This window comes from Brachyistius frenatus, unplaced genomic scaffold (genome assembly GCF_029030835.1).
Source record: "Brachyistius frenatus isolate BFR_SWC_R1_liver_20210118 unplaced genomic scaffold, ASM2903083v1 Contig_19, whole genome shotgun sequence".
Lineage (NCBI taxonomy): Eukaryota > Metazoa > Chordata > Actinopteri > Embiotocidae > Brachyistius > Brachyistius frenatus.
This window is the reverse complement of record NW_027210618.1, coordinates 3,092,560-3,119,799: the sequence shown is the minus strand read 5'-3', so window position 1 is coordinate 3,119,799 and position 27,240 is coordinate 3,092,560. Positions and strand designations below refer to the sequence as shown.

The 27,240-nt window shown below is 43.6% G+C and overlaps 1 protein-coding gene across 1 annotated transcript; it reads left to right on the top strand.

The window, feature by feature from the left end:
* Window positions 1–6,264: 6,264 nt before the first annotated feature.
* Window positions 6,265–25,618, top strand: ptdss2 (phosphatidylserine synthase 2). Its single transcript, XM_069695348.1, has 12 exons — window positions 6,265–6,885; window positions 10,151–10,252; window positions 13,448–13,530; window positions 15,219–15,286; window positions 16,417–16,551; window positions 18,726–18,776; window positions 19,300–19,413; window positions 20,855–20,973; window positions 21,152–21,266; window positions 21,668–21,813; window positions 23,199–23,384; window positions 25,439–25,618. Exons 1-12 carry the CDS (start codon window positions 6,659–6,661, stop codon window positions 25,590–25,592), a joined length of 1,500 nt encoding a protein of 499 aa, XP_069551449.1. The 5' UTR covers window positions 6,265–6,658; the 3' UTR covers window positions 25,593–25,618.
* The last annotated feature ends 1,622 nt before the right edge of the window (window positions 25,619–27,240 follow it).

The window sequence follows — 27,240 nt, the reverse complement described above, 5'->3', positions numbered from 1 at the left end:
TACCTATCGTGGTGTGTCTCGGAGTATATAAGCTCGCAGCAAGTCGTAAATCAGAGCAGGCACCTCAGACGACTTGCTCATTGGTTGCCTCAAGTCCGACCCTCTCCAGAAAACACACACAAGCCCCACCCGGTTTTCTCATCTCCTTGGCTGTGCGCCGAGCAGAGCGCAGCGTTTGGAGTTTTCTGCCAGTGTCAACCGCGAGCGGACTTTCCCGGTGTCAGCGGGGGGAAGTGTTGGAGCTGCATGAGCCTTTCGGTACTTTTAAAGCCCGCTTCCATTTTCGCTTTCTCTTGGCATTTTCTGAGCTGTGTGTCCGATCATACAACGAATTGATCATATTACACTTGGGCCATATGACAAGCGTATTAACAAGTTGAACATTTTTCATTAAATCAGGACTAAGTGTTGTTGTTGTTTTTTTTTTTTTAAACATACAGTGAAAATCAAACAAATGTTGGAGAAATTGAACCTCGCCAAGCTTCTATCCAATAATTGACCCTTCAACGTTTCCCAACACATACTCTGTTTCCACACACATTGCCCCTTTCTTTCTGTCTCTGACCACAATAACACTGCCGATAAACTCCACGGGTCATATCGTATCTTCAGTTAGCAGTCTGCAGGGATTTAGCGCTGAGAGCTGCTTTGGTTTTACGCACAGGAACAAAGCGAAGAACAGTAATGGAGGCCATGGTCGTACAAGACAATTGTTTTAATGCAGTCAAAAGCCCAGCTGGAGCACTGTTAACTTAAAAAACAAAATCAAGACTTTTTAGCCTTTTTCATCCGAATTGTTCTTCAAGAAGAATTATGGCCTTTAGTCGTTTAAAGAGAATATAATACAACAAAGTAGTGGATTACAACCTTTTACCATTTCATATTCATTTTATTGAACCGAATATTAAATCAGCAGTCGTGACACAATCGTCCTGTTACCACTTATATGTGTGTTTGCTTTCAGGATGATTGTTGGTAGACTGGTAGTTGAATTTTAATTCATTAATGATAATTCATTATTCATGATTTTGTATGTACATTCAGATCACTGTTAGCTAGCATATTCTGATTTTGCAATTTACCAGAACATTAAGATTAATATCTCTGCTGTCCTCAGATCAGAACAGTCGGGGGAGACGGACAACGCCTTTGCAGTGGATGATGGGTACACAGCGCCCCTTAGTGGTTTAAATCGAAACTGCTGCTTGTTAAAAGAGCAAATCCAGTAGATAGATGCCACTAAATAAAACACATTTATATGTAAATGAACAGTTTGGATCAATAAAACTCATTCAATCTGGACTAGAGTAAAATATTTTTTTGTAGGTGTAACTGATTTGATAGCTATAAGATACTGTTGCTGAAGAGCTTGATCCAGTTAAATCGACAGCAGGTTAAAGTACAATGCGGAGAAGCCTTGACCATCGTGTAAGTCACATATAGGTCGAGATGTCACAGTTTATCTGTGAGTGTCATCCCAGTCACATGAAGAAAAGGATGGAGAGAGTGATATCAGCAGCCTTTCGTCGACGACTCACCTACTCCACCAGCAGTCAGGCGTTCTCCTGCTGATGTTAAGTTCCTCAGGTTGGTCGTGTGATTCAATCATCTGTAGTCACGCCACAAAGGCTTCCTGTAGTCAAACTGCAAACTCAAACATTCTCCACATGATTAGATGATTTGATCTGCTCAAGGAACATCAGTTTATTCCACCCATCCGTCTTTCATAAGGAAAAGCAGGTTTTCTTGATTGTTGCTGTTCATCAATAATGATGACATTGACAAGATCATTTTTGAATGCGTTAAACTGAGCTTTTATTAACGCCACGTATATCTGATTGTTAGGGCCACGCCTGTTGGCTCTAATTAAAAAGATGAAACAGAAGCTCTCAAGAGTCTGTGATTGAGCCAGACAGGGATCTCTGTGTTGTGTGTTGTTTCCCTCTAGTGGTGATTGTTGCTTATTAAAATGTGTCCCTTTTTATTTAGGGAATGTCTCATTAATCAAATAAAGTAGATGTAATTTAATGAAAGAGCTTCAGTTTAATCATATGAGTGACTTTGTTGAGGTAATTTACAAACCAACACACTTGCAGTGGTGGAATGTAACTAAGTAAATTTAATCAAGTACTGTACTTGAATACAGTTTAGAGGTACTTGTACTTGAGTATTTCCATTATCTGCTACTTTATACTCACTCCACAACATTTTAGAGGGACATATTGAAATCCCTTCTTCACCGTATTTTCAAGGCTATAGTTACTTTTCAAATCAATATCTTAGATGTAAACTAAATGATTCAATTGGTAATGTATGAATTGTTCATTAGACTATTCGGCATCATGTGTTGAAATTTGCGATACCATGAAAACATTAAAGTGCTGCCTACATGTACATGTCAATAATGTAGGTAATATAGGTAAAGACCTATAAGGCCATTTCCAGGGCGTTGCAATCCACCCCACCCCCACACGGACCACTCACCTCAACAAAGTGATTCTTTTGCATCACCACTGGGCTTCTTGGGCACTGGACAGGATAAAGGTCATTTCATCCCACAATCCCATGCAATACCTATAAAACAGTTTCCCCTGCATGCTTCCCCTAAGCTTGAAGTTGGCAACCATGAGACAAACTCAGCTGGAGGGATTTCCTGGAAGAGTTAGAGACTATTTCCTGCCTAATGAGCCACTCCACGTATGAGTGTAAGCTTATCAGACCTTTCTAAGAGATTGATGGAAAGAAAAGATTTGTCTCTTCCTCTTGTTTGCATTGTGGCTCCGGAAAGTCTCTCGTCAAGCAGGCTCCGAAAAGTTTCTTTGGGCTTCTCTCTTATTTGAAAGTGATTCCTTTTTGTTTTACTTTCCGCATCTAATTGACGACTCCCCTGTGTCCTTATCTTGTGACCTACAACCAACTCAGTATTACCATACGAAAGCAGATACAAAGGGAATGGGGGTGACTGTCAACTGTTTGTCACACTGAATAAAAGCTGGCCTACGGAGGAGTGACTGGGACCCTTTTTGCTGGACACCTCTCTTTGAGGGTGCATGTATGTGTTCCTTCTTGCAAGAATAAATGTTCGATGTGTTTGGTTTTCGAACCAAGCCTCTGAGTAATTTTTCCAACAGAGATGCGTAAAACAATGAGCAGTGCAGGCAGTGTGGCATGACTGCAATCAAGCATGTTTAACACAAGCAGTTGGTCCATTGCACATATTGTTTAAGGAGCTGTCCATTGCTGTCAGCATTCAGTGAGCTCTGCAGGTATTCCTTTAGTGACTACTGGCACATTATATATCAGCAAAAGAAAAAAGATTTTATGAACACTTTAAAAATCACATTCTTTATTCACCTTCCAAATCCATCACCCTGCATCCACATGGAGCACATGTTCTGAAATAAAGTCACTCAGATCATTTTATAGAGATTCACAGTTCAAAGAGGTGAAAATGGTGCTAAGAATGTTTTCATACTTTTGCAGAAGCAAAGACTGAAATTGCACCATGTGCTCCTTGGAACGAATTTATGCTTTTTCTTTCCAGATAAGACTTCAGAGCTACGTGCGTTTGTCTTGCTGACCCTTGAACTTCTTCTAAACTCCGCCCCTCCATTATTTTAGCTGTAAGAGGCCTTTTAAGGTCTTAGATTTGTGCTGTGTGTTTCATAGTTTTTAAAGTTTCATTATAGTAATTAAAGAGCAGCATGCTCTGCTCCAGATTAACAATAACAGACAGATTCAAAGGAGCAGCAGTGCTCAAAGGGTTTTTTATTTTTTACTGCTAATTTTGTTTTAGTATCCATGCAGTTAAGTATTATAAACTGGTTTTAGACACACAGTCAAAGCCTCAGGCTACTCATTCTACTCATTTACCTTTACAAAAATAAAACTTCTGTTCTTGCAGTTTATGCTCTGTTTGTTAGGTGTCAGTGTGCCTCATCCAGCCTGCAGAGAAGGAGCCTGTAGTTAGTAGAATATTAATCACATAAACACACACACACACACACACACACACACACACACACACACACACACACACACACACACACACACACACACACACACACACACACACACACACACACACACACACACACACACACACACACACACAATAACAGGTGACAATAACACATACTCTCATACAATCAAATACTTGTAAAAAAAAAATCAATGATGTAAAAACTGAATGTTGCAGGTGAAACTACGTAACGAGACGTCAGTGATAAATTCAACTCCATAACTAAAAGTATTTTAAACCATGATTCTTTTCAGTGTTAAATTATGGATACATAACAAAGTAACCTGTGAGTAGAAAACCTCTGGCCTGAAGTCCCAGACTGGTTACACAAGAGACAGATGAACGTGGTTTGGCCATGTGCTGTCAGCTGAGGGATTTTCCCAGAAAATTAAGTCTTGAGGAGAATCTTCTGAAAGGATCTCTTTCTGGACAAACTTGGTAATGAGGTCTTAACAAAAGTTATACTGGCTCAGCATGTGGAAAGCTCTTTAAGGCTTCTGTAACAGTTGGTGAAGAGCAGAAAGGGTCTTCACAGGTTTTCACAGCACTGCATCTGTGGGCAAATCAAGCTGTTGAGGACCATTGTGTAAGTTTACACCCAACTGAGTGGACGAGCTGACATCATCTGCATCTTTCAGTGACACTCTTCATCTAATTCCATGAACTCTTAAGTAAATACATTTTGTTATGATGCTATAAACACAAAGTTTCTAGAAAGAAAAAAAAATTGCAAATGGTTTCATAATAATGCAATCAACTAAAAACTTAATTAATAAGCAATACATGATAATCATATTATATTATAATTTACAAATAGCTGCAAACGTTGTCAGGTGTTTATGCTCTTTTGGCCTATTTAGGTCTTTAATTAATCAGAAAGCCAAAACATCACCAACAACTAAAAGTTAGATAAATAACAAGATTTTTATTTTAAGCCTGGCAACCTTCAAATCGATTTTTTTTTCTCAGATCTTTATAACTGCTCTATGAAGCATTAGTAAAATAATATTGGGCTACTCACTAATGTCATTGTTTACAACTTATAAAGCATTTTATAAAAGCTGCTTGTTCTGTTGAACTAATCATTGAATTTCCCCATCCTGTACTGTACAGCAAACCTTTTTTTCAGTGTGATCAATCAAAAGCTGTCACTTCGTAGATCATCATAATCATTTATTTAAAAAAAAAACAAAAAAAACCCAATTGTTGGGATTTATTTGCATAGCTTTAAACAATTTGGTTGATCAAGGTAAAAACCAGCAGGAGAAAGAATTTGTATGTTTTATTACTTTTGTTTTACTTTTCCTCATTTCTGTTTTTTGGGGTTTGTTTTTGGCTAATGACGCGAGACATACACTAGACGGAAGTGACGACATACAAATTACCTAAATAAATCCATGCCCAAAACATATTGCCAGAGCTCCGTTTCTAAAGTGCGTCTTTATACTTTAAGCCTTGAAACCGCGCGGCGCAGCGGAGTCAGCTGTGTTAAACCCACAGTCACTGTTCAAAACTTTGACATTCACTTCTCAATAACGAGGCACAATTGTCCTCAGCTAAACCCGCCAGATAGGTCCCGGGGCTGTCAACGCGCGGCAATTACGGAAAGGAGCAGAAGTAACACTTCCGTGTTCAAGATTTTTTGATTCCAAAGTAAAAAACAAAACAACAACACGTCAACGCGTGAATAGTGGAGAACCTTTTATTCTGAAGGAAACAGACCGGAAACGGCGTTGTTGCACAAGCGAACGCCGCCATTCCCCCATGTGATGTGTTTTGGAGTTCGTACCGTGGAGGGTCTGCAGCGGCTCGTCGTCGGTACGCTTCTCCTTAAATGGGACACGAGACGCCGCGAACATATTTTCTTTTCCACTCGCAGGACGGGGTTGAAACGCGCGTGCTCACTCATGTAAGCGGCGGCAGCGGGTCCTGAACTCATCCGGACTTCAGTCAGTAATCCTCCAAATTCAGCTGGTAAGTCGTGTTAGCATCATTTGAACTGCGGCGAGGAGCCACGTCCTGCACAAGACGCGGTGGGAAACACGGCCTCGCTGATCGGGTCGGTGAGTTCATTGATAACAAAAGCTTCGCGTAAAGTTAAAGTGATCCTTGTTCGGCGAGGTCAAACAGCCGGAGAAACAATCTGCCGCAAAACAGCGTCGTTCACCGAGCTGGTCTCACGCACACATCGCAGTGCAGAAACCGTGAAAGTGGGTTTTTTTTTTTTAACAATGAAACGTTTATTTGTGACGGGGAGGGGGGGGGGGGGACGTCAGAAAGTGGTCGCCATTGCTGACACATGACAGTCCTGCCCCGCTTTGTTGTTCGGGCATGCTTTGACATAAAGCAGGCGGTGTTTGAAGGAAGAAGTCCGGAGCCGCGTTTCTCTCCGCGCGTCGGTCCGCCGGTTGATCCGTGCAGCTCCACCACCACAGCTTGCAGGACGTGATTTTCAGGTTCCTCTCTTCTGCCTCCCCTTGTGTCGTCCCAGTAACGTTCATTTCCCTCCGACCAACCCCAGGATGCTGACAGTCACCGGGGTGGGGCTGACGCGGATGACAGCAGAGCTCCGGGATCGATCGAACCGCACAGGATCGTTTTAAGAGCAGCACCGTGGGCGGCTGCTCGGCTCGAGCCATGAGCAAGCCCGACACGAGGAAAAGCGGCGCGGCCGCGATCAACGCCGCCGGTAAGAGTGCCGCCGCCGCCGCCGCCGCCGCCGAGCAGGTCAACAACGGCTCAGTGGATCCCGGGTGTCCGGAGCAGGGCAAAGCCAAGGTGATGAAGCAGATCTCCAGGGAGAGTCTGCAGCGGAGGAACACGGAGTGCGAAGTCTACGACGACGGGACCAACACCTTTTTCTGGTGAGTGCTTTCTGGCAGTGTCAGTGATTCGAAGAGAGATACTCAGCAGTCCTGCAGACAAACGTGTTACATGTTTCAAGGTGAACTGAAAGACGGGCCCAGGTGACCCCCAAACCCCCCCAATTCATCACAACAAATATTACCACCGTGTTCAAACTCTTATTTAAACGTGCAGACAGTGATCCATTACAAGTCAACCCGAATGTTTGAAGGTGAAAATGTTCCGATGCCAGGCGTCGCCGAGTCTTACCGCACGGGGGTGTCACTTTTAAAGGTGTTCTGCTGAGGGTTCGCCGTGCTGTCATCGATGCTTGTGTTGCACATCCAAGCTCAGAGCTTCAGCAGAAAAAGATCCGTGACAGCCCTGAAGTCAAGACAGATGCGATGTCCTTTAAGTAAACCAGCCACAGCTGACAAAAATGCACGCACGCACACACACACGCACACACACACACACACACGCACGCACGCACACGCGCAGAGTGAGTGTGTGTTTATATTTGCAGGGTGCAGGTGTTGCAGGGTATGCGGCGGCTGGTCTAGAAAAGTGACATTCCCTCGGGTGGCCTGTAATTTATAGCTAGCTTGGTCCTTCAAGCTGTCGCTGCAGGAATATTCAAGCCTGTGTGTGTGTGTCTTTGTGTGTTTCACCTCTGCTTTGTGCGTATGGCGTGGGTCAATAAGAATCTGCTCAGCTATCCAATATCTCTGGCAGCAGAGGAGACGGGTCCTCCCACAGAGCACCTTAATGAGAATTTCTTATTACCGTGTTACATAGTGTCGGCATTAACAGGAGCAACGACGCTGAGATACCTGAGCTTATTAAAGCGGGAGGATCCTGCGGTATGTGCAAGGATTTCTAACATACAGCCACCCCATTTATATGAATTAGTGTCGACTAAATACTATAAACGCCTCTCGTTATATGCAGTATAATTCAACAGCCCCGCAAACAGCGTTCTCCAGATGTTTTAACAGAACCCGACCTACCCGAAGGTAGAATTTAATTCACATTTACCCAAATAAAGTGTTAACTGAGTGTATAGATACGTTTTAAGTTGCAATCTGAGAACGTAGGGTCGTAATATTAGAATTATTTTGACAAAAGTCTTATCTCAGGTTGGTCTTACAATGATCAGCTCTGGTCAACACTGCTTGCGATTAATGCGATTGCAGGTGAAGGATTTGCTGTCACAATAGTTGGCACACTCAGTTTGGTTGTCATGGAGAATTGATAAAGAATGGTGTGGTTGCTGTTTACCTTCTGGTCAACTTGGAAACGTTTGGGAAGCACGCTGGATATTTGTAGGCCAACACTGCGTGCAGGAACGCATAGAAGAAAGAAAGAAAAAATGACACGATCATGCAACGTTTTAAGAGCAGAGTCTCGATAACGGTAAAGAAATGTATTCGTACACCAGCATGGAAATACAGGAAGTGGCAGTGAAAACGGTGGTTGCGCTCAGTTGATTTGTGACTGGAGTCGGTACCGGAGCTCACTGGCTGCGTGTGGGAGTCTCCTCCAGTGCTGCGGAGTTTGTTTGGATGACGGCAGCTTCCTCTGGTTGGTAAGGAAGGATCACCTCGGGGCATGCTGCCTACTTTATTGGCACAGATTAGAGCTGAAGAGGTGTCTGTTTTGTTTTTCCTGAGAGACGGGAGGATTCGCTCGGGCAGACCATATATAGAACTCAGACTGATGAAACAACATTTTGTGCTGGCATTACCACTTTTGGTTGTTCCTTTAAATAGTTCTGGTGGAGAGGCGCTTCAAGTCAAAGAGACTTTTGGGATCGTTTTGTGGAAAACGTCTGGTCAGGTACATGAAACTGACAGCAGAACATGTATTAAATCCTTTTTCGGAAAAACATTAGGCTGTTTGTACGTATTGTTTTAATTTGTCACGAGGCTGTCGGAAACCAGTAGCTCGTTCAGTCCGGACGCTCAACCTCAAGTGTCGCCTGCCTCTGGGTCGCAGCAGACTGGCATTGCCGCTGCGTCTTCCCGCTCCCCGTAGTGTTGTGTGGTTGTCAGGCAGGAGAGCGGCCCGGCCCTCCTCCGAGTCTCCTGCCTAACAGGTTGGACGAGGCGGTGAAACGGGGAGAAAGCGCTAATGACACCTGGCGAGCCATCTTGTGACTCAGACTCGGGGGAGGGGGGGGGGTGACGTTCTGTGATTTGACGGACGACAGCAGCTCACTAGAAAGAAAATAAGGTTCTCAAGCCATTGCTGTATTGCAATATCAAGTACCCTTAAATAATAATGTGTATCTGTGTAGCTGCAGGCTTTCTATAATATATGCAACATTTACTTCAATTGCTGTCTCACAACTATAAAAACGTATCAAAGATTCATGCCGTTGCAGCAGATGATGCTTGTGTACAGTTTTTTTATTTTTTTTATTCCAAAACAACTTGATGACTCCATCCTTTAACTGCACTCATGATGGCAGCATGAAGTGGTGCCTTAAGGCTGTTTTCTAGTTTCAGCTTTAAAGAGCTGATAGGAACAAACTATTTATGCCGTAAAAGGCTGTATTGGTTCATTTTTGGACATCAGAGCTGCAAAGCAATATATAAACAGGTTGGCCTGCGATGGAGCTCAACAAGTTCACAAGTTAAGGTTGTTAATCATTAAGTGTTTTCTACTGTCAAGGGTCAACTGCTGAGACAAAGCTTCCACATGTTGTTCTTCTGCTCGGCTGACAAATGTGAGGCTAACATTCGCGCTCCTTTTACATCTGTTTTGATGTCAGCTTACTGCTGAGAAAACACCTCTGCACCTCCAGTACATTAGCATCACTGACGGCGTCACACGGTTTGTCACCAGATGATTGACGCAGAAACTATTTTTGACTCTTTTCCCTTAAGTTAAAGAAAAGTTTGAACCAAAGTTTGTTGTATGTCCTTTTTGCAACTATTTTCAGCTGCTGTAACCCAGTTTTCCAGCGCAAATCTGTTTTATCTCGGCTGCCTTCATTTCCCCCTATATTTACTTTTGATGATCAGAGTCAAAGATTTTTCAGGCACAAACGCGGAATGTGAAGCTTTGTTAGGACTCTCCGTTTAGTTCTTAGTTCAAATTGCAACGCATTCATATTGCTAAACCTTCTGCCATGATGCAGTCAGTAACATCAGCTGATTTGATTTTTCTCCTCTGAGGATTTTTTTTTTCTTTTTTTTTTTTTTTTTTTTTTTAAATGTTCTCTCTACAAATGGTGTTAATGTCCTTCTCTCTGTGCCTTCTCTCCGGCTCTCTCTGCAGGCGAGCCCACACTGTGACAGTGCTGTTGCTTCTGACCTGTGCACTGGTCTACGTCACGCTGCTGGAAGAGACTCCTCAGGACACGGCCTACAACACTAAAAGGTCAGTAGGCTGCATTCGTCACTTTCTCAGTGTCTGCAAAGCCACAAGCCCCGAAAGACCCGAGGCAGGCCAGAAAAATTCCATTTAAAGCACCGGAGCTTGTCGATTGGACCGTGTCTTTGTTTTGGCAGCAGTTTCATTCGTAATCAGCATCACTGGGAATTTGACGTACTCCTCTTTCCCTCGCAATGGGAAGGTGACTTTGTCCTCGAGTGATATTCTGTGAGGGCACTTTTTTTTTTTTTTTTTTTTTTTTTTTTTTTTTTCAGATGCGTCAGCTTATGCAAACTGTTTTCCTCTTTATGTGTAACATGTTGGGAAGTTGCAGAGCTGGGTGTATTTGTCCATGTCTCGTTGGTCATGTCACATTGTCATTCAATGCCCAGTGAAAGGAATGAACATAACACAACCAGCTGACCAGCAGTTTTATGCCTCTGTGACTGCAGGTATTATGTCATAATGAATAAGTCACCTTCTCATAAACTCCTTGCTGATTAGACTTTGGTGGTGAAAGGTCACTGTGACCTCGTGTCCTTCCCATTCTCGTGTATGCAATGATTCAGGAATACCTTTAGGAATGTCTTTATCTGTGACACAAACGCTGAGTTCATCCTTGAGTCAAGCTGATTAGACTTTAGTGGGGTCAAAGGTCACCCTGACCTCACAAAACATGCTTTTGTCCATAAGTCAAGACTCCATTTGCAAATTAAAGCAAAATTTATACATAAATGTCTAACAGGATAAAATGATGAACTGATGAGAATTTTAATCCCAATGGTCAAAGCTCAACTTCGCTCTGACATCTCAATCTTCTGCAAAACACTGTTCTGGCTATCATTCAACACCAGAACTCTTGAACAGGACGGAGGATTGGGACCACAGTTTACATTTGGTTGGATACTGAATTGGTGACTGTCATCTTGGGTGTCCATCGAGAAACTGCTGATTGTACCGATCCGTCTTTGCTGTCGGGTTGAGGACGTGTGTGAAACATCTTGAGAATTTGTAGCTTCCAAGTCTCCACACTCCACAGTCTGTAAAGACTGGGATGTAGAGGACAACCTACTGGTTGGCGAGGCTGTAATTTTAGTTTATCTCATATTTAACACCAGACTTGGCACGATGCCACAGCAACATTGGTGTGGTGCAGAGTTCCTGGTTACAAAATGAATCACTTCTCTTCCCAGTGGCATTCACCTTGAGCTCAGCTGGCCCTCTGTCAAGGCCACGATGACCATGAAAAAAGAAGAACATGGATGCTTGGTCCCCATTTAGTAATGGAAACTATTTTTGTATTGCTTATTTGTTCAACTTGCAGTAGATTACATTTACTGAACCATAGCGAGAACCAGAGTGCAAATAGCGGAAAGTGGCACAGTGAAGTTGGCACTGAAACTCAGTGGCAACTGTACTGACTGCTGTGTGCTTCCAGAAAACAGTGTAGGAAAGAAGGCAGCGCTCCAGAAGTCAAAAACAGCAACAGAATCAACCTACATTTTTAGGGACCAAAAGTAGAATGAGGATACTTTCAAGAATCGTGCCGTCAATAGTTCTTATCTATTAACTTCATGCGCAGAGCTGTAAACAAAAAGAATCTAAATCCTACATAAAAAAAAATTGGAATCTTTTCAGGTTGCTTGGCAGGTATGTTGCTCTGAACATCTTGGACAAATTACCACAGTTCAAAGTTGTGGATTTTGGCTGTCGTCTCGGTGTCTTCTGCCTCCTCATGTAATCTCACACGGACTGCATGAGGGGGACATCAAATCTGTTATTCTTCTTGTGGCAGGAGATGTGAGTAGATCTGATTAGTTGTGAGTCTGGTTGTATGTTTGGGCTCATTGTGTTGCTGCAGAATGAATTTGAAGCCAAACCGACCTCTCACTGATGGAACTGCATGATGGATACGAATTTTAAAATCAAACTTCCCGCACACCTTTTCGGTGTATATGTATCAGAGGGCTGAAAAATAAAAGCAACTTCCAGGTTGTGGCGGGTTTCTTTGTGGCACAACGTTCATGGGGAAGAAATCTGTTTTAGCATCACTTCTAATTTATTTTATTTAATTACATGGGGCAACACAGCTTCTTATATTTCTGTCCTCTCTTTATGTGGCTTGCGATTTGCTAAAGACTCAAATATGTCCATTTTCACCAAAGCTACACTGAAGGTTTCAAAAAAAGTCATATTAGACTAAGCTGCTTTCGTTTTTTAAAGGTTTCATTTGCTTTTAAGCAAATGTAGTTGTGCGTTTAGGAGAGTGTCAATGACGTGTGTGTTTGTGGCAGAGAGAGTGTGTGTGTGTGTGTGTGTGTGTGTGTGTGTGTGTGTGTGTGTGTGTGTGTGTGTGTGTGTGTGTGTGTGAGGGATTGTGGGACAGTTCTTAACTGGATTTGCTGCAGTCTGGATAAAGACTATAGAGCTTCATCCTGGCAGCAGAGTACACACAAACACACATACATGAACACACGAATGAACACACACACACACACACACACACACACACACACACACACACACACACACACACACACACACACACACACACACACACACACACACACACACACACACACACACACACAGACATTCATTTGAACACCAATACTCACTTGTACACTTGAGTAACCCTCAATACAGTTCACACACATAACTTCACTTTGACACATCATTGTACTCTTTGAATGACATGCACTTAATTTTCCACCTACACACACACACACACACACACACACACACACACACACACACACACACACACACACAATCACTCAATGCTACACACTCATGCTGTAATCTCATTGTATGCCCAGTCTCTCAAACCTCGCCTGTTTATTTGTAGGCTCAGAGTAACGTCCTCCTCTGGTCTCTTTTCTGGTCTTCCGATTGTAACACAACGGTGATTAAAGGCAACAGCGCTCCACATAGATTGGCCTGATCTCTTTGTAAACACAGAGGGAATATTAATAAGGGAGAAATCCATGGCCAGCTGCTGAGACAAGCCTCCAGGTTTGAGATCTACGAAGTTATACGTCATTACTTTCCCCTGCCTGCTCTGTGCACCTACGTTTAAAACCCATCACAGATCTTTGAGCAAGCCCAAGGTGGAAAAGGATGGATGCTCAGAAAAAAATGACTAAATATTATTGCATAAACTCAAATAGTATGTTTCTATTTCTAATTGTGCTCCTGTAGGGGGATTGTGGCAAGCATCCTGGTCTTCCTATGTTTTGGAGTGACACAGGCCAAAGATGGACCTTTTACCAGACCACACCCAGGTAGGAAAATCACAGTCATCACCCGCTCAACTGTTTCTGTCTCATACGCTATCACATGTCTTAATATTTAATAAAATGCCAATCAACATGCAGGTTGAACGTTTAGGAATTTGAGTCATCCAAGATGTTGTACTGCTGTTTTATTCCACTGTGAATCACATCCACAATATGTCAGCGAAAGTGAAAAGGTTGAAATGCACCTCTGAACATCCCCCGATACATTAAAAACAAACCGGAGAAGCCACGGCGTTGAGTCGGACTTAAAAGGGTACATTGATTATTTCTCCATCCATTCACTTCCTGTGTAGAGTGGTACTAGGACCACAGCTAATGCAAATGTCATGTGTATATATATATATATATATATATATATATATATATATATATATACATATACACACATGTTAAAAAAAAAAAAAACTGGTTGTGCAGATACAAAGAGATAAAGTGTATGGGCCTGAATGCAGCAGATGTGTTGCAGCAGCTGGATTTGTGTGGTGGGTGTTTAGATGATGATAAATGCCATGTTTTTGCCACTCGTTTTCCTTTACTGTCTCTTTCTCACACACACACACACACACACACACACACACACACACACACACACACACACACACACACACACACACACACACACACACACACACACACACACACACACACACACACACACACACACACACACACACACACACACACACACACCAACAAACTCCCCAGAGAAAAAGAAGGATGGGAGGATAAGAGGGTGCGGAGGGCAGATAGACACACGTTGAATGTTGTTGTTGTTTTAGGCGTGAAGTGGCCGGGCAAGATTTTATGTGTCTGTTGATGCATCACTTATACCTTCTTGTCGCCCCTTTCTCCTTTTGTTGGATGAAGCGGGGATTTTGTTGGTGTGTGTGTACAGAGTGACTGCGTGTCACTCCCTGACCTGTCGATCCTGCCAAGTAGGTTCCTGTGTTGTTCAGCTTGTTGCTGTTGCGGTGACACGCCATATATTTGTATCCCAGGGAAAAGACCCAGAGGTTTTTTTTGTTGTTGTTTTTTTTTTTTCAGATTTACAACCTGTAACTGGGAGTGTCACGGCGGACATTCGGATTTAAAACACTTCTTATATTATGTGGGGCTTTAACTACTGTGTCCTACTAAAAAAAAAAAATGCTCAAATCTTTCACCACATTTTAATCAGTTCTTTTTATGAGTTTTAACTTGAATGGAAATGAGGCCTTCACTGATTGTAGGAATCTGACATCACCACAGCTCAGAATCATGATTCACCACTAAAGACACTCCTGAGCCGCGAGCAGCCCATTTTATTTTTATATTTGTGCGGTCATGTGTTCTTTTTAAATGCCTTGCACCAAAACCCACATTAACCACGTATTCATTATGGAGACTAGGATGAATAATGGCGTTAATGGAAAGGCTTAACGTCAAAATCAGGGCAGGATAATAGAAGTCACACAAGCTAACATTGAAATATTACAATTCACTGAATACTGAATGACATTCAGAAACAGATGGTGCTGTTACAACAGGGTCTTTTTATGATTTGAAGTGACGCAGCTCGTGTCTGGTGTAACTTCTCTCTCTCTCTCTCTCTCTCTCTTTCTCTCTTGCTCCCTCACTCTCTCTCTATTGCTCTCCCTCCCTCGCTCGCTCCTGCTCTCTCTCTCTCTCTGTAGCTTACTGGCGGTTCTGGCTGTGCGTCACTGTCGTCTACGAGCTGTTCCTCATCTTCATCTTATTTCAGGTTGGTGTTCTGATGATAATATTGATGCCCAGAACGGCTGAAACGTTTGCATTAAAACACTTAAGAGGAGCGGGTACCTGAGCAGAGGCCCATACAAAGACATCGCTGAAGCGAGTATGTTAGTTACATGGTGAACTCCTCTTTCTTGGGTGTTTTAATCAGTGGTTGAATCCAGCTAAGTACATTTACTCAAAAAAACATACTTAAGTACAATTACTTCAGTATTTCTTTGTTACCTTCTGCTTCTGGAGACAAATATTGTTCTTATTTTATAGCTTTAATTATGAGTTATTTTACAGATTCAGATCATTAATATGATATATAAATCAATAAGTGATGCTGTATTACTAAAGATTGTTCTACCCAGCAGTATATAAAGTAATTAAAATTAGCTTCAGATGCTGCTTTTAACTGATGTACTTATTAATTAAACTATAATTATAATCCAATAATATAGAGAATATGATTCTGAAAGACTCGCTCTGCATACTTTTTACTTTTGGTACGTGAAGTACATTTTGATGCTGATACTTTTTGAAGGATTTTGAATGCAGGCCCGTACTTTTAGTAGTTTTACACTGTGGTGTTGCTACTTGAAGGATCTAAATACTTCTTCCAAGCTGGTTTTACTCGACCATGTTGGTGATACAGTCTCTCCCTTGAACTCCCAGCAAGGCAGCAGAACTCAAGTCACTGAAGATGCTCTTGATTTTCTGACCTTTGGGTTAAATCTTGGATTGTGTAGTCCACAAACCAAACTCCAGATGGAGTCCATAAAGGCGTGTTAAAACTATCCCAGCCAAAATGAGGGATTTTTTTTATCAGATTTGTGCTGTGTTCTCTGGAAGCCTCTTTTCTCTCTCCCAGTTTAATTAAAATGTCTATGACCGAGCCAGACCTTTCAAACTAGGAACACTGTCTCTTAATCAGACTAACACTGTATAAAAAAAAAAAAAAAAAAAGTTTAGATACTTAAGCCATCAACTCTCTGGACTCGTGGGAGGAAATTTAAGTTTGGTGAAAACTGTATTTTTATGCTCCAAAAACTCAAATTGAAAAAATATATATCTAAAGAACACATTGTAGAGGTTCTACTTCCTAAGTTCTTTAGTCTTAATCTCTTTATCCAGACAGTGCATGATGGACGACAGTTCATGAAGTACATTGACCCCAAATTGGGGGTCCCCCTCCCTGAGCGCGACTATGGAGGAAACTGCCTTATGTACGACCCAGGAAACACCACGGACCCCTTCCACAACATCTGGGTGAGAAAGTGTCCTTTATTTTACTTCCTGTGAGCCCTGCACCTCATCTTGGAATGGCTCAGTTTTTAAACAGATTTTCTTCAAATATGTAGCATTATTCACACGCATAATTTGTAATGTAATATTTTGCTGAAAACCGCTTTGGAAGTAACAAGCCGCTTTCTAAGAAGTGAAATGTCTGACCCGCTCCTGCAGTATGCTCCGTCCTCAATTAAGACTAATAAGGAAATGACCCAGCTCTCATTATAATGTGGCAGCCTAAACATGTCTGTACACGGCCCTCTGCATTACTGTGAAGCTGAGCAAATCCTCTCCTTTTCTCTGTTTCGTTCCCTCATCCATCCATCCATTCTTACTCGGCTTCTTTTTTTGCCACTCGTTTTCCTTTACTGTCTCTTTCTCACACACACACACACACACACACACACACACACACACACACACACACACACACACACACACACACACACACACACACACACACACACACACACACACACACACACACACACACACACACACACACACACACACACTCTGCTGCCGCTGCCGTGACCCAGACTCCATCTCTGCTACTAGCCTGCTGTCAGCCTCTCAGAGTGGGTCAAACCACCACTTCCTCCACTGTATGACAGCCAACCTACATGAAACTCATTTTCAAAATAACAAATTATGACTATATTTTTAGAAATAAACACAATGAAACTGGTGTTAAGCTGTGGGAGGTTTTGGATTTGTTGGTAAAACAACATAAAGAACTAAAATATGCTGCATTACCAGGCAGAAAGAACTGAATCCAGATATTATGGGGCTGAACTGTGCTGTAAAAAACACAGTTAATAACTGGCTTTGAATGTATTATATATTTGTGTTCCATGATTCCCATTTAAGTTTTGTCCTGTTTAGTGACCCAGTTCTCACTGTGCTCATTTCGGCTATCGAATTGCTACCAAAGTGAACTGGATGTTTTATTAGAACATGGAAGATCCTATTTTCATCGTCAAACCACAAGTGCAAAAGCGGGAGGTCTTGGGCGGACAAACTGTGTGGGTGTCTCCAAGTGCACCGGCTATTTTAGTTCTCATAAGCGCTGCAGTTCAACTTGCAAAAAGGCTGAATGAACAGGAATATAAAGCAGAGTGTACTGAAGGGGAGGCTTTTCATAGAATATAAAGCAGCTGTGGTCAACACACAGCATAAGAATGACTTGTATTCATTTCCAGGTAAATGCAAACCGATCCTACTGTTTTCACGAGTGATTCATTCAGATGATTTATTCACATTTTGATGTTATTATTGCTGTGCAGTGTTTAGTTTGTGTTTGTTGACAAGTCAGACATGTTTTCCATTAAGATACCGACAACTGTCCCCCTCCATGTGTGTATCGTGTAAAAATACCACATGGATTTCAACTCAGGAAATTGCCAAACTGTTGGAGCGCCGCTTGCTCCTGTTTGCACAGTTTTCTAATTCTCAGTTACATCAGAGACACGATGATGTCATGCTTTTACTTTGTTATTCAGCGGTTGGTAAAGAACATACAATTTAACTACAGTTGTTTTTAAATGTAAAGTTTGATGACGTAACAGGTGTGAAAATGGCCTACATACTACAGGATGATTGTGTGTTAGGTGGGTGATGGAGTCCTAAGATCATAATATTTCTATCTATTATATTCTAGACAAAAATCACAAAATACTGAAAATTGTGTTTTTTGACACGTTCAAGAACAGGATATTGCAACAAAATAGATTTTCATAGTTTTATGTCAGCATAAATGTAACTGTGTGCCTTCAAATATTCATAAAAAACTAAACATCTTTCCTCTTAGTTCTGTAGTTTGGAAACGACAACAGTAACTCAGAGATTCAAATTCGGACTAAAATCTAGTCATTTTCAAAAGTTTTTTGTTAGACTGCACAAGTTATGCACATAATATACGTCGTACCCTCATGTAGCACAACATACATTTTGTCAAGAAGTTGGAGTATTGCCACTATCACGATATGACATTTCTTTTATTATAAACAAAATTTGAGATGATACTGATATTAATGTGAACGATACCATACGGCAGTGTTCGTGTTCGGAAAGCATTTTATATAAATAAAAGCTTCACAGCATGTTCGTGAGGAGATCACAGTGTTAAATAACATGTTTGTCTGTCTTTACAGGACAAGATGGACGGCTTTGTTCCAGCTCACTTCCTAGGATGGTACATCAAGGTTGGTTTGAAATAGGCTGCCTCACACTCCCGACTGAAAACAATTCACCAAACGATTCAACTGGTTTCGACTGAACTGGTATTGTTCAGTGACCGAGAACAACCTGACAGCTGCTTCATTAAAATAAACAAACATGCTTCATGAAAGCAGTAGAGCATGTGACATAAAAATGATCTTCGTGCCAATAAGTCCTGCCGGATGACAACACTTTCCTAGCCGGTAGTTACAGATAGCAAGCATTTAAATGCAAATGACGAGGTGCACGTTTAAATACATTTGACTTTCTGAGATTACAAGCATCTCAATCAGTAAATACCAATTCATACGCCATTTGCCATATTGAGATAAAAACCTATAATATCTTTGCAAATAAAGAATGAAGACGGGCTTGTGTGTTTTTGTAGTGTGGACTTACGACTGAACGATGTGAAGTTTCTTTCTCTGGTATCTTGCTGACCTCCTCCTACTCTATTTCGACTCATTGTCCTTTCTTTTTTTTTTTACTCCCTTTTCTTTCCTTCAGACTCTGATGATTCGGGACTGGTGGATGTGTATGATAATCAGTGTCATGTTTGAGTTCCTGGAATACAGCCTGGAGCACCAGTTACCTAACTTCTCAGAGTGCTGGTGGGACCACGTACGTACGAGTATTCCTGCTTTTCTCCGCTTGCACACCACAACACAACAACACATTTGCAATAAGAAAGTCAGAGTAAGAATCGATGCCATTAATAACAGAATTAACTCCGTCATCTAGAAGCGAGAAATTGTACAGAACATCAAGACACTTGCTCTTAAAGGCCTGACGGTGTTAACAGCAGATGTAATGCTGGAATTCTACCATAAAATATAATAAAACAACAACAACAACAACAACAACACGTTTTGCATTTGTCAGACGGGTGTTAAATGAGAATGTGCTACAGAGAGTAGACATCAGTAGACTGAACGGACTTTGTTCAGATGTGTCCACATTAGAGGTTTTCTGTCTTGTGACAGACACAAGTTGCAGTTTCTCAAAACAAGGAGTGAACAGAAAATGTAGTGTAACTGTAAAAATAAAAAAAAAGTTTTGCAGAACAGTTTGGTAAATTCTCCGTAACTCTGAGCTGTTGCTCTGCAGCACAGCGACCAGTGAAGGGGCCGAGTGTGGAGCAATTAAAGCCGTTTCATTTTTGCTTTTTAAGATTTATGATAGCAATTAAGTGCCCTTTGCTCGTATGATAAAAAAATATATATATATATTATAATATACCAGCAGAAAAACAGGCGGTAGGCAACACAAGTGATAGCAGAAAAAAAAAAAAAAAAACGAGTGAGCACCATTAGAAAGCAATAAAGCAACACAATTAAATGTTATCAGACAAACAGTGAGGATGTTATACCAGTCTGAACCTGCGTCTTGTCATCATCTGCTTCTACTTGACGCTGATAGGTTTGTAGTCCGGCACAGGTCCGACATCCGGCTGGGTTATAACTTGGGCTCGTAGCCTCGAATGAATGAACGGATTCCTTTCGTTGCCACTATACTGTTATTGTTATCGTTATTAATATGACATGACTAAATAACTTGCTTATTTAGAATTTTTGCTGGCATCAAATTCAAAATAAGACGGGATTGGAGATCCACTGTAAAATAGAGAAACTATTCTGAAAAAAAAAAAAAGATTATTTAGCTTCAGAGGACACACACACACACACACACACACACACACACACACACACACACACACACACACACACACACACACACACACACACACACACACACACACACACACACACACACACACATTTCATTCTGTCGGACAGCTGGATTTTTCTGACGTCATCAAACTTCCATAATCTTAAAAGAAAGACCGAGTGATAGTTTTCCTTCTCGGCAGACTGCAACAAAACGAGCAGCCGAGTCGGAGAGCTGTTAGTCGAGCAACGTCTCTTCACTCCCACACGGTCCTAAGAAAAGGTCCAATCTAACAAGCTTGTGTGGGTGCATCGCAGCTACGGAGGAGCAGCGTTATGTCGCCCCTGAATAACATGTCGTGTTTTTTTTTTTTTTTCCGGTTTTCTCCCTCCAGTGGATCATGGACGTGTTGGTGTGCAACGGTATGGGGATCTACTGTGGCATGAAGACCCTGGCCTGGTTGTCGATGAAGCCGTACCAGTGGCAGGGCCTCTGGAACATTCCTACCTACAAGTACGACGCCATATGAGCCGCACGACGCAGACCTCGGCTCAAGCACAAATTTCAAACGCATTTACTTGATTTTAAAACGTATTTCTTTCACCGCCCCACGCTGATCGTCCCCCAACATTGCCGTGTGAGGCTAACCTATTTGTTTGTTTCTAACTGTGTCTCTGCTCTGCGCCTCCAGGGGGAAGATAAAGCGAATAGCGTTCCAGTTCACTCCTTACAGCTGGGTCAAGTTTGAGTGGAAGCCTGCTTCAAACCTTCGCCGCTGGCTCGCCGTGTTAGGCATCATCTTCATGGTAAGACGTATCCTGTTTTTACTGACATGAAAAGGGAGAACTTTGGGTAATTATGGCAACCAAGAATGAGATTACAAAACATTTAAAAGAACTGAAAATGAAACGCATACCCTCATCATGTCTTTAGAAGAATCGTAAGGTGTCATCACACCTTTCCTGCCCCCATATGTACGCGGCCTACTCTTGTTTTATCCTCCGTTCTTACTCCACTGCCCGACACCTGAATTCATTTCACGAGTCTTAAACAATTAGTTGATAGGATATTAAATGAATCGATGACGAGCACACGTTTGTGTCCTTTTCTTAATCGCTGCGACCTTTCCTACTTTTCTTCAGCTCCTTGCGTTCATCTCGGTGCTCTTAAATTAATACGTGCATCGTTTGATCTCCTCCCTCGTCAGTTCCTCTTGGCGGAGCTGAACACCTTCTATCTGAAGTTTGTGCTGTGGATGCCTCCTGAACACTACCTGGTGCTGCTCCGCCTCGTCTTTTTTGTCAACGTGGGCGGCGTAGCCATGCGGGAGATCTACGACTTCATGGATGACCCGTGAGTAGCGACGTGGAGTCGGGTGGTGGGTGGTGGGTGGTGGTGGGTGGTGGTGGTTTGCATTGGTTAGTCGTATGTATGAGTGAAGAGAGTAACACGCTGTCAGAATCAGTCAATCGTAGCACAGGCTTGTCTATTGTGTGTCGTACATGTATGAGGAGCCCGCTGACGTTCACCGAGTGTTTGCTGTTGTCTTTCGAACACGTCAGAATGAATCACATCTTAAATCGGAAAAGTAGATAATGAGTCACACCGTTGGAAGTTGTTGGAAGAAATCGGATCGGTCAAATGTTTGATCAAAAAGTTCAAGACATTTCCTGCTGCACACAAATGGAAAGCACCGCAGTAACGCACATAAAGCAGCGGGAAGCTTTATCTTTTGTCAGTAAGGGTTCCAGGTTTCGTCCCTTGATCTGCATCAGCACCTGAGTTACACGTGTTTTTTTTTAGGTGTTTTTTTTTTACCAATAGTACACGCGAGGACCTGAAACTTGATTACAGAGCAACATCGAATTTTTGGGGGACAGGAAGAAGTCGCAGGGAGACAAATCTGTGAAGTGGTGGTGGTGGTGGTGGGGAGCAACGGTTGTTGTTGCAGGCTAGAAATCTGTGCGTTTTCGAGGTGGTGTGAGAGGACCTGCCGTCGTGCTGGAGAAAACAAGCGCCATCACACCGCAGCTCAGCTCATTTGCGCAACATGTTTTCCCTCAAACGCCTCTGAACAGATCAAAGTAGAACTCCGTCTGGTCCCGGGGAGTGAATTCACGGCCACAACCCGCTGATCTGAAGAACCTTCTTCAGTCGCGGACAGTGACGGTCCTCTTGAAACGCAAATGCCTCTCAAAACACCTCGTCTGGATTATTGCTTCACTGCTCAGATCTATTGTGAAATCACCAGTGGTCACAAAAACGCTTGAAACGCAGCTGCTGATGTTGATAAAGCGACACGACAGGGAGTACTTGGTTACTGCTTCCTCCTGCTTTGTGCACATCACTGTGCTTCACCTCATCTGTGCACAACAGGAACAGTCTCTGGACTTTCGATTGCACCTCGCATACCAATAATGGCAATAAAAAAAGAACATCTACACATTGCAGATGGAAAAGAAACCTCTGTATCATTTCTGTTCGTATCGGGCATTTCTGTTTTTTAAGTTCCCCTCACGAGCATTCCCGATTTTTAGTAACAGAATCCAACAAAAATATTCCTTTTTATTTTATTTTTTTTCTTCTGCCTCTTATTCTAAGTCGGGCCGAGGTTGCCCTGCTAATGATACAGCGTGTATTTACCCTCATTACAAACTTACCTGCTGTATAAACAGTAAACTCATTCAGCCAGTTGAATGACTTTTCCACATTCACCCACTGCGTCATTTTCCCAACAGGAAGTTCCACAAGAAGCTGGGCCAGCAGGCGTGGCTGGTGGCAGCGATCACAGTGACCGAGTTCCTCATCGTGGTCAAGTATGACCCCAACACCATCATGCTGCCCATCCCCTTCTTCATCATGCAGTGCTGGTTCTTAGGAATGTTCCTCATACTCATCTGGACCCTGTGGAGGTTTTTCATCCGGTAAGAAAGCGGGGCCGGTTACCGGTGAGGGTTGGAGACGACGTAGATGCTTAGAAATCGTACTGAACTCCCCTTCTGCAGGGGAGGCGCTGATGTTTGGTGCAAATCAAGAGAACTGTGAAAATGGTCTGCATTTGAAATGTGAACCATGTTTACTATTTCCGGCTGCAATTTTCTCAGTTTAAAGTACTTTCCGTCCAACCCTGGAACCCGAGTCCAGGTCCAAATTATATTTGTTGTATTTTTGTTAGGCGGGTTTTCAATTTGGGTCTGTGGTCTGCGCGCTCTATTCTGTCCGACAATGTGTGCACGGTGTTCTCTTCCTCGGCCTATTTGGGTTTATTGGACACCCCGAGGTCTGTTTGGCACAGATTCGGACCGTCCCTCGGTCCCGTTTCTTTATTCGACTGCTGAGGTGTTTCTTCGTGTCGGGTTCATGCAGGTTTTTGACTGGTCTGTCTCACACCGGGTCCCAATTTAGACTTGTGAACATGCAAATCATAGGAAGGGAAAGAACGTAATCAGTTTACATGCTGCAGTCAGGTGAAAGTCGCTGCGCCAACAAAGGACAATCTAACCACCGCTGACTGTCAGCAATGTCAGTGATCCAATCCAGTGTGAGTTTCAGCAGCTGGTCCTGCGGGTTGTGTTTTTTTTTTTTGTCCTTGTGAAGTGATGTGACTCCGGTTACTCTGATTCCCCGTCTGTTGACTAGTGTTCCTGTAAACGCAGCCCTGCCCCAGCATGTGAAGTTTCTTGTCTGTTTTCTCCCCCGTCCTCCCTCCTTTTCTCCCTCCCTCCCTCCTGCTCATGCTCAGCAGTAATGCAGTCATGTCCTTGTTCAGTGAGGTAGGCGTAAGAGAGACGTGCCTGGCCCGATCCACTCCCTCCGACCAACACTGTTGGAGGTTTTGTTCCTCTGGCACGTCACTGTTTTAGATCCGTGATTATGATCGGAGGACCTTCGGTGTCCTCTGGAGAACACGGATGTCCCTCCACAGACCCGTCTCCCACCTGCACGTCACAGTACCATCTTCATCTTTTAGCATTTCCCTTCACATCATCTCTAGAGACATCCAGCTTCTGCTGACACTGTTGAACTGTTCACACACCTGCACACGCACACGCACACACACACACACACACACACACACACACACACACACACACACACACACACACACACCCAGAGAAAAAGAAGTGGCGAGTAGAGCCTGACTGACCCCTGGATTTTTTTTGGGGGAGCAATAACGATTTAAGGGGAAATAAAACAAAAATTGATATCGGTATGAGCCGACATGTTTCTCCATGTCCGGTTTGTGCAGGTGCTCATGTTGGTAAATAAAGTCGGCCAGCTGAAATATCAGTCGAGCTCCGGTGGAGCGCCGACCTGCCCATTCGACTCATGCCCGATCAAAGTAGAGAACGTTTTCCTGTTTACGAAAGATGTTGCTCCTTTTTGAGAGGAAAGCAGCCGATTTTATTTGCCACTTAAAAGAAAGTGAAGCTCCGTCACAACATGGAATTTGTCTCGTTCACTGGTTCGTGGGTCGATTAAACAAATGAACAGACTGAAAAAAAAAAAAAAAAGGCCACTTTCTTCCCTGCAGAGTCCGAACTCATTCCAGTTCTGCTTTTGTAAGATGCGGCAGATTCTGTAACACTCTGTTTCCTCTCGGAGCGTTTCTATTGAAGACAGGGATTCTGCATATATATTATACCATAAAGGGAACTCGATCTCTTGTCTGTACTGAAAAGCAAAAAATGATTTCAACAAAGATAAACGGGTGATTATTTATACAATGCACAGTAGCTCACTGAAGGCTTTGACTGCAAACGTACAGTGTATAAGGGATGTTTCTTGTTAACGAAGTAATCACTGTTATCTGTTTAAAAAAAAAGATCCTCCACTCTGAAGCTGGACGGCTGTGAAGCGCAGGAATGAACGGACTTTTTTGAAGAAGTCTGAGAAAACACATTGAGCAATCCAATTTGGAGCAGAAGGCAAATGTCTCTATTAATAGCGCGTCTGCTTTCCTCCCGTCTCCCCTCAGTGACATCACACTCCGCTACAAAGAGACCCGCCGGCGCAAACAGGAAGTCCCCATCGACTGGGACCGGCCTCTGGGCAACGGCAGCACGGCCGCCCCGTCCGGGCGAAGCAAGCTGAACGGCAGCTCGGAGACGCTGCGGCAGAGGAAGTCCTGAGAGGAAGTCAGCCGGTTGGCAGCGGGAGGGAGGGAGGGAGGGGGGAGGGGCGGGGTGGGGGGTGTTAATGGGGTGGTGGGTTGGGAGGGGGAGGGGGGGGGGAGGGTAATCGTGACACAAAGAGACACGTAGAGAGGCAGCCGGACGGACACACGGTTGCCGTGTAGACTGTTCTTGTGCCTACATGAACCGAGACGACGTGGAGCCACGGAAGGGGCCGTTTTCATGTGGTGCGTTGCGTAGTTGTTGTCACACTACAGGGATTTACCTCATTCTATTTTTTTAAGGACATTTGGGGAATTATACACAGGACAAGATCTTTTTTTTTTTTTGCGAGTAATATGTTATTTTGAATGTTGGGGGAGGGGGAGAGAGGGAGAAAAAGCTAAATCAAAGAGAGGCGGAGTAGTTTGGGAGGAAGATGCACTCTTAACCAATAATCGACAGCGGATTCCTTTTTCGCAGCTGCACTTTGTCTTCACTAATTAACCCGAGGTGAGCGGGAGCGTCGCGGCCGCCGCTGCAAGGACGCTTCGCTCCGCGTCGCGCAAGAGTTCCCGCGGGCGCGACGACGACGATCTGGATTCTGCTTATCGTCCGCTGCTACGCAAACTCCCGTTTCCATTTTGGCCACGTCATTTACCAAGCAGCGGTCAAATTTGAAGCTGGTCGATAATAATAAGGAGTCGGTTGAGTTCAGATGACACTTTTCACTTATTACGGCGCATTTTTTGTTTTTTTTTTGTTTTCTTTTCTTCTCCTTTAAAGTGAGTTCGATCCCAGGTTCATCGCTTACGTGCGGGGGGGGGGGGGGGGGCTTTCGGCTTTTCATTCCCAGGTCAGGGGTTCCCTTCCGGAGGCCTCGAGAGGTCGTCGTCGCCGAGGAGTCCCGACACGGAAGGGGAAAGCCGGCGGAAGCCTTTTCCCTCCTCTCCGACTTCGCTCTCGAAAAGAACGTCGAGTTTGTAAAAAGGAAGAATCAAGATGTACCATATTCTGGTTATTTAAATGGTGACAAACGGGATTATAGTTTGGGTGTTTTTGTAAATGTTTAGTTGTGACTGCGGCTATTTCGTCAGGCTAAATCGACCATAAACAGCAGATTGTACTCGAGTTGCTTTTTGTGGAACGAGGTGGAGAGCGAGCTGCAGTCTAACCAACACGCGACAATCAACACGGCTTGAACGCGGAGACGGGCCGCGGAGACGGGCCGCGGAGACGCGCCGCCTCGCCAGCAAATCCCCCGGCCGCGGCATCGCGTTCGAGGCGGGGCTCCGCCGTCCGCATCGGAACGCGAGTTTGACCCCCCCCCCCCCCCCCGACGCCAAATGTAATTCGCGCCACGCGTCGCGGCTGAACTTGCTCGGAGACCGGCTTCGTCCTCAGAGGAGGGGCGTAGCGGTCCGACGGGGGGGGGGAACCGCCACCTACCGCTCCGTGCGGTCCAAATATTTCACGCGCCGTCAGCCAGAGCTTCGATCACTCTCGCCGAACCCCACGAACGCCACGCAGACATGTTTGCATGTCAAACTGCTGTTGAGCCTCATTTCGATTCCTTTCAATTCCCTCGCGGCCATCGGCTGCGAGGTCACCGGGAGGTCAAACCAAAAATCGCCTGAAATGTGACACAAATTCAGCTCCCTCACGC

Coding starts and splice junctions, on each gene's coding strand:
- ptdss2 (XM_069695348.1), top strand. CDS start 6,659: ATGAGCAAGCCCGACACGAGGAAAAGCGGCGCGGCCGCGATCAACGCC. Junction 13,531..15,218: donor TTTTACCAGACCACACCCAG/GTAGGAAAATCA, acceptor CTCTCTCTGTAG/CTTACTGGCGGTTCTGGCTG. Junction 20,974..21,151: donor TGGAACATTCCTACCTACAA/GTACGACGCCAT, acceptor CTGCGCCTCCAG/GGGGAAGATAAAGCGAATAG.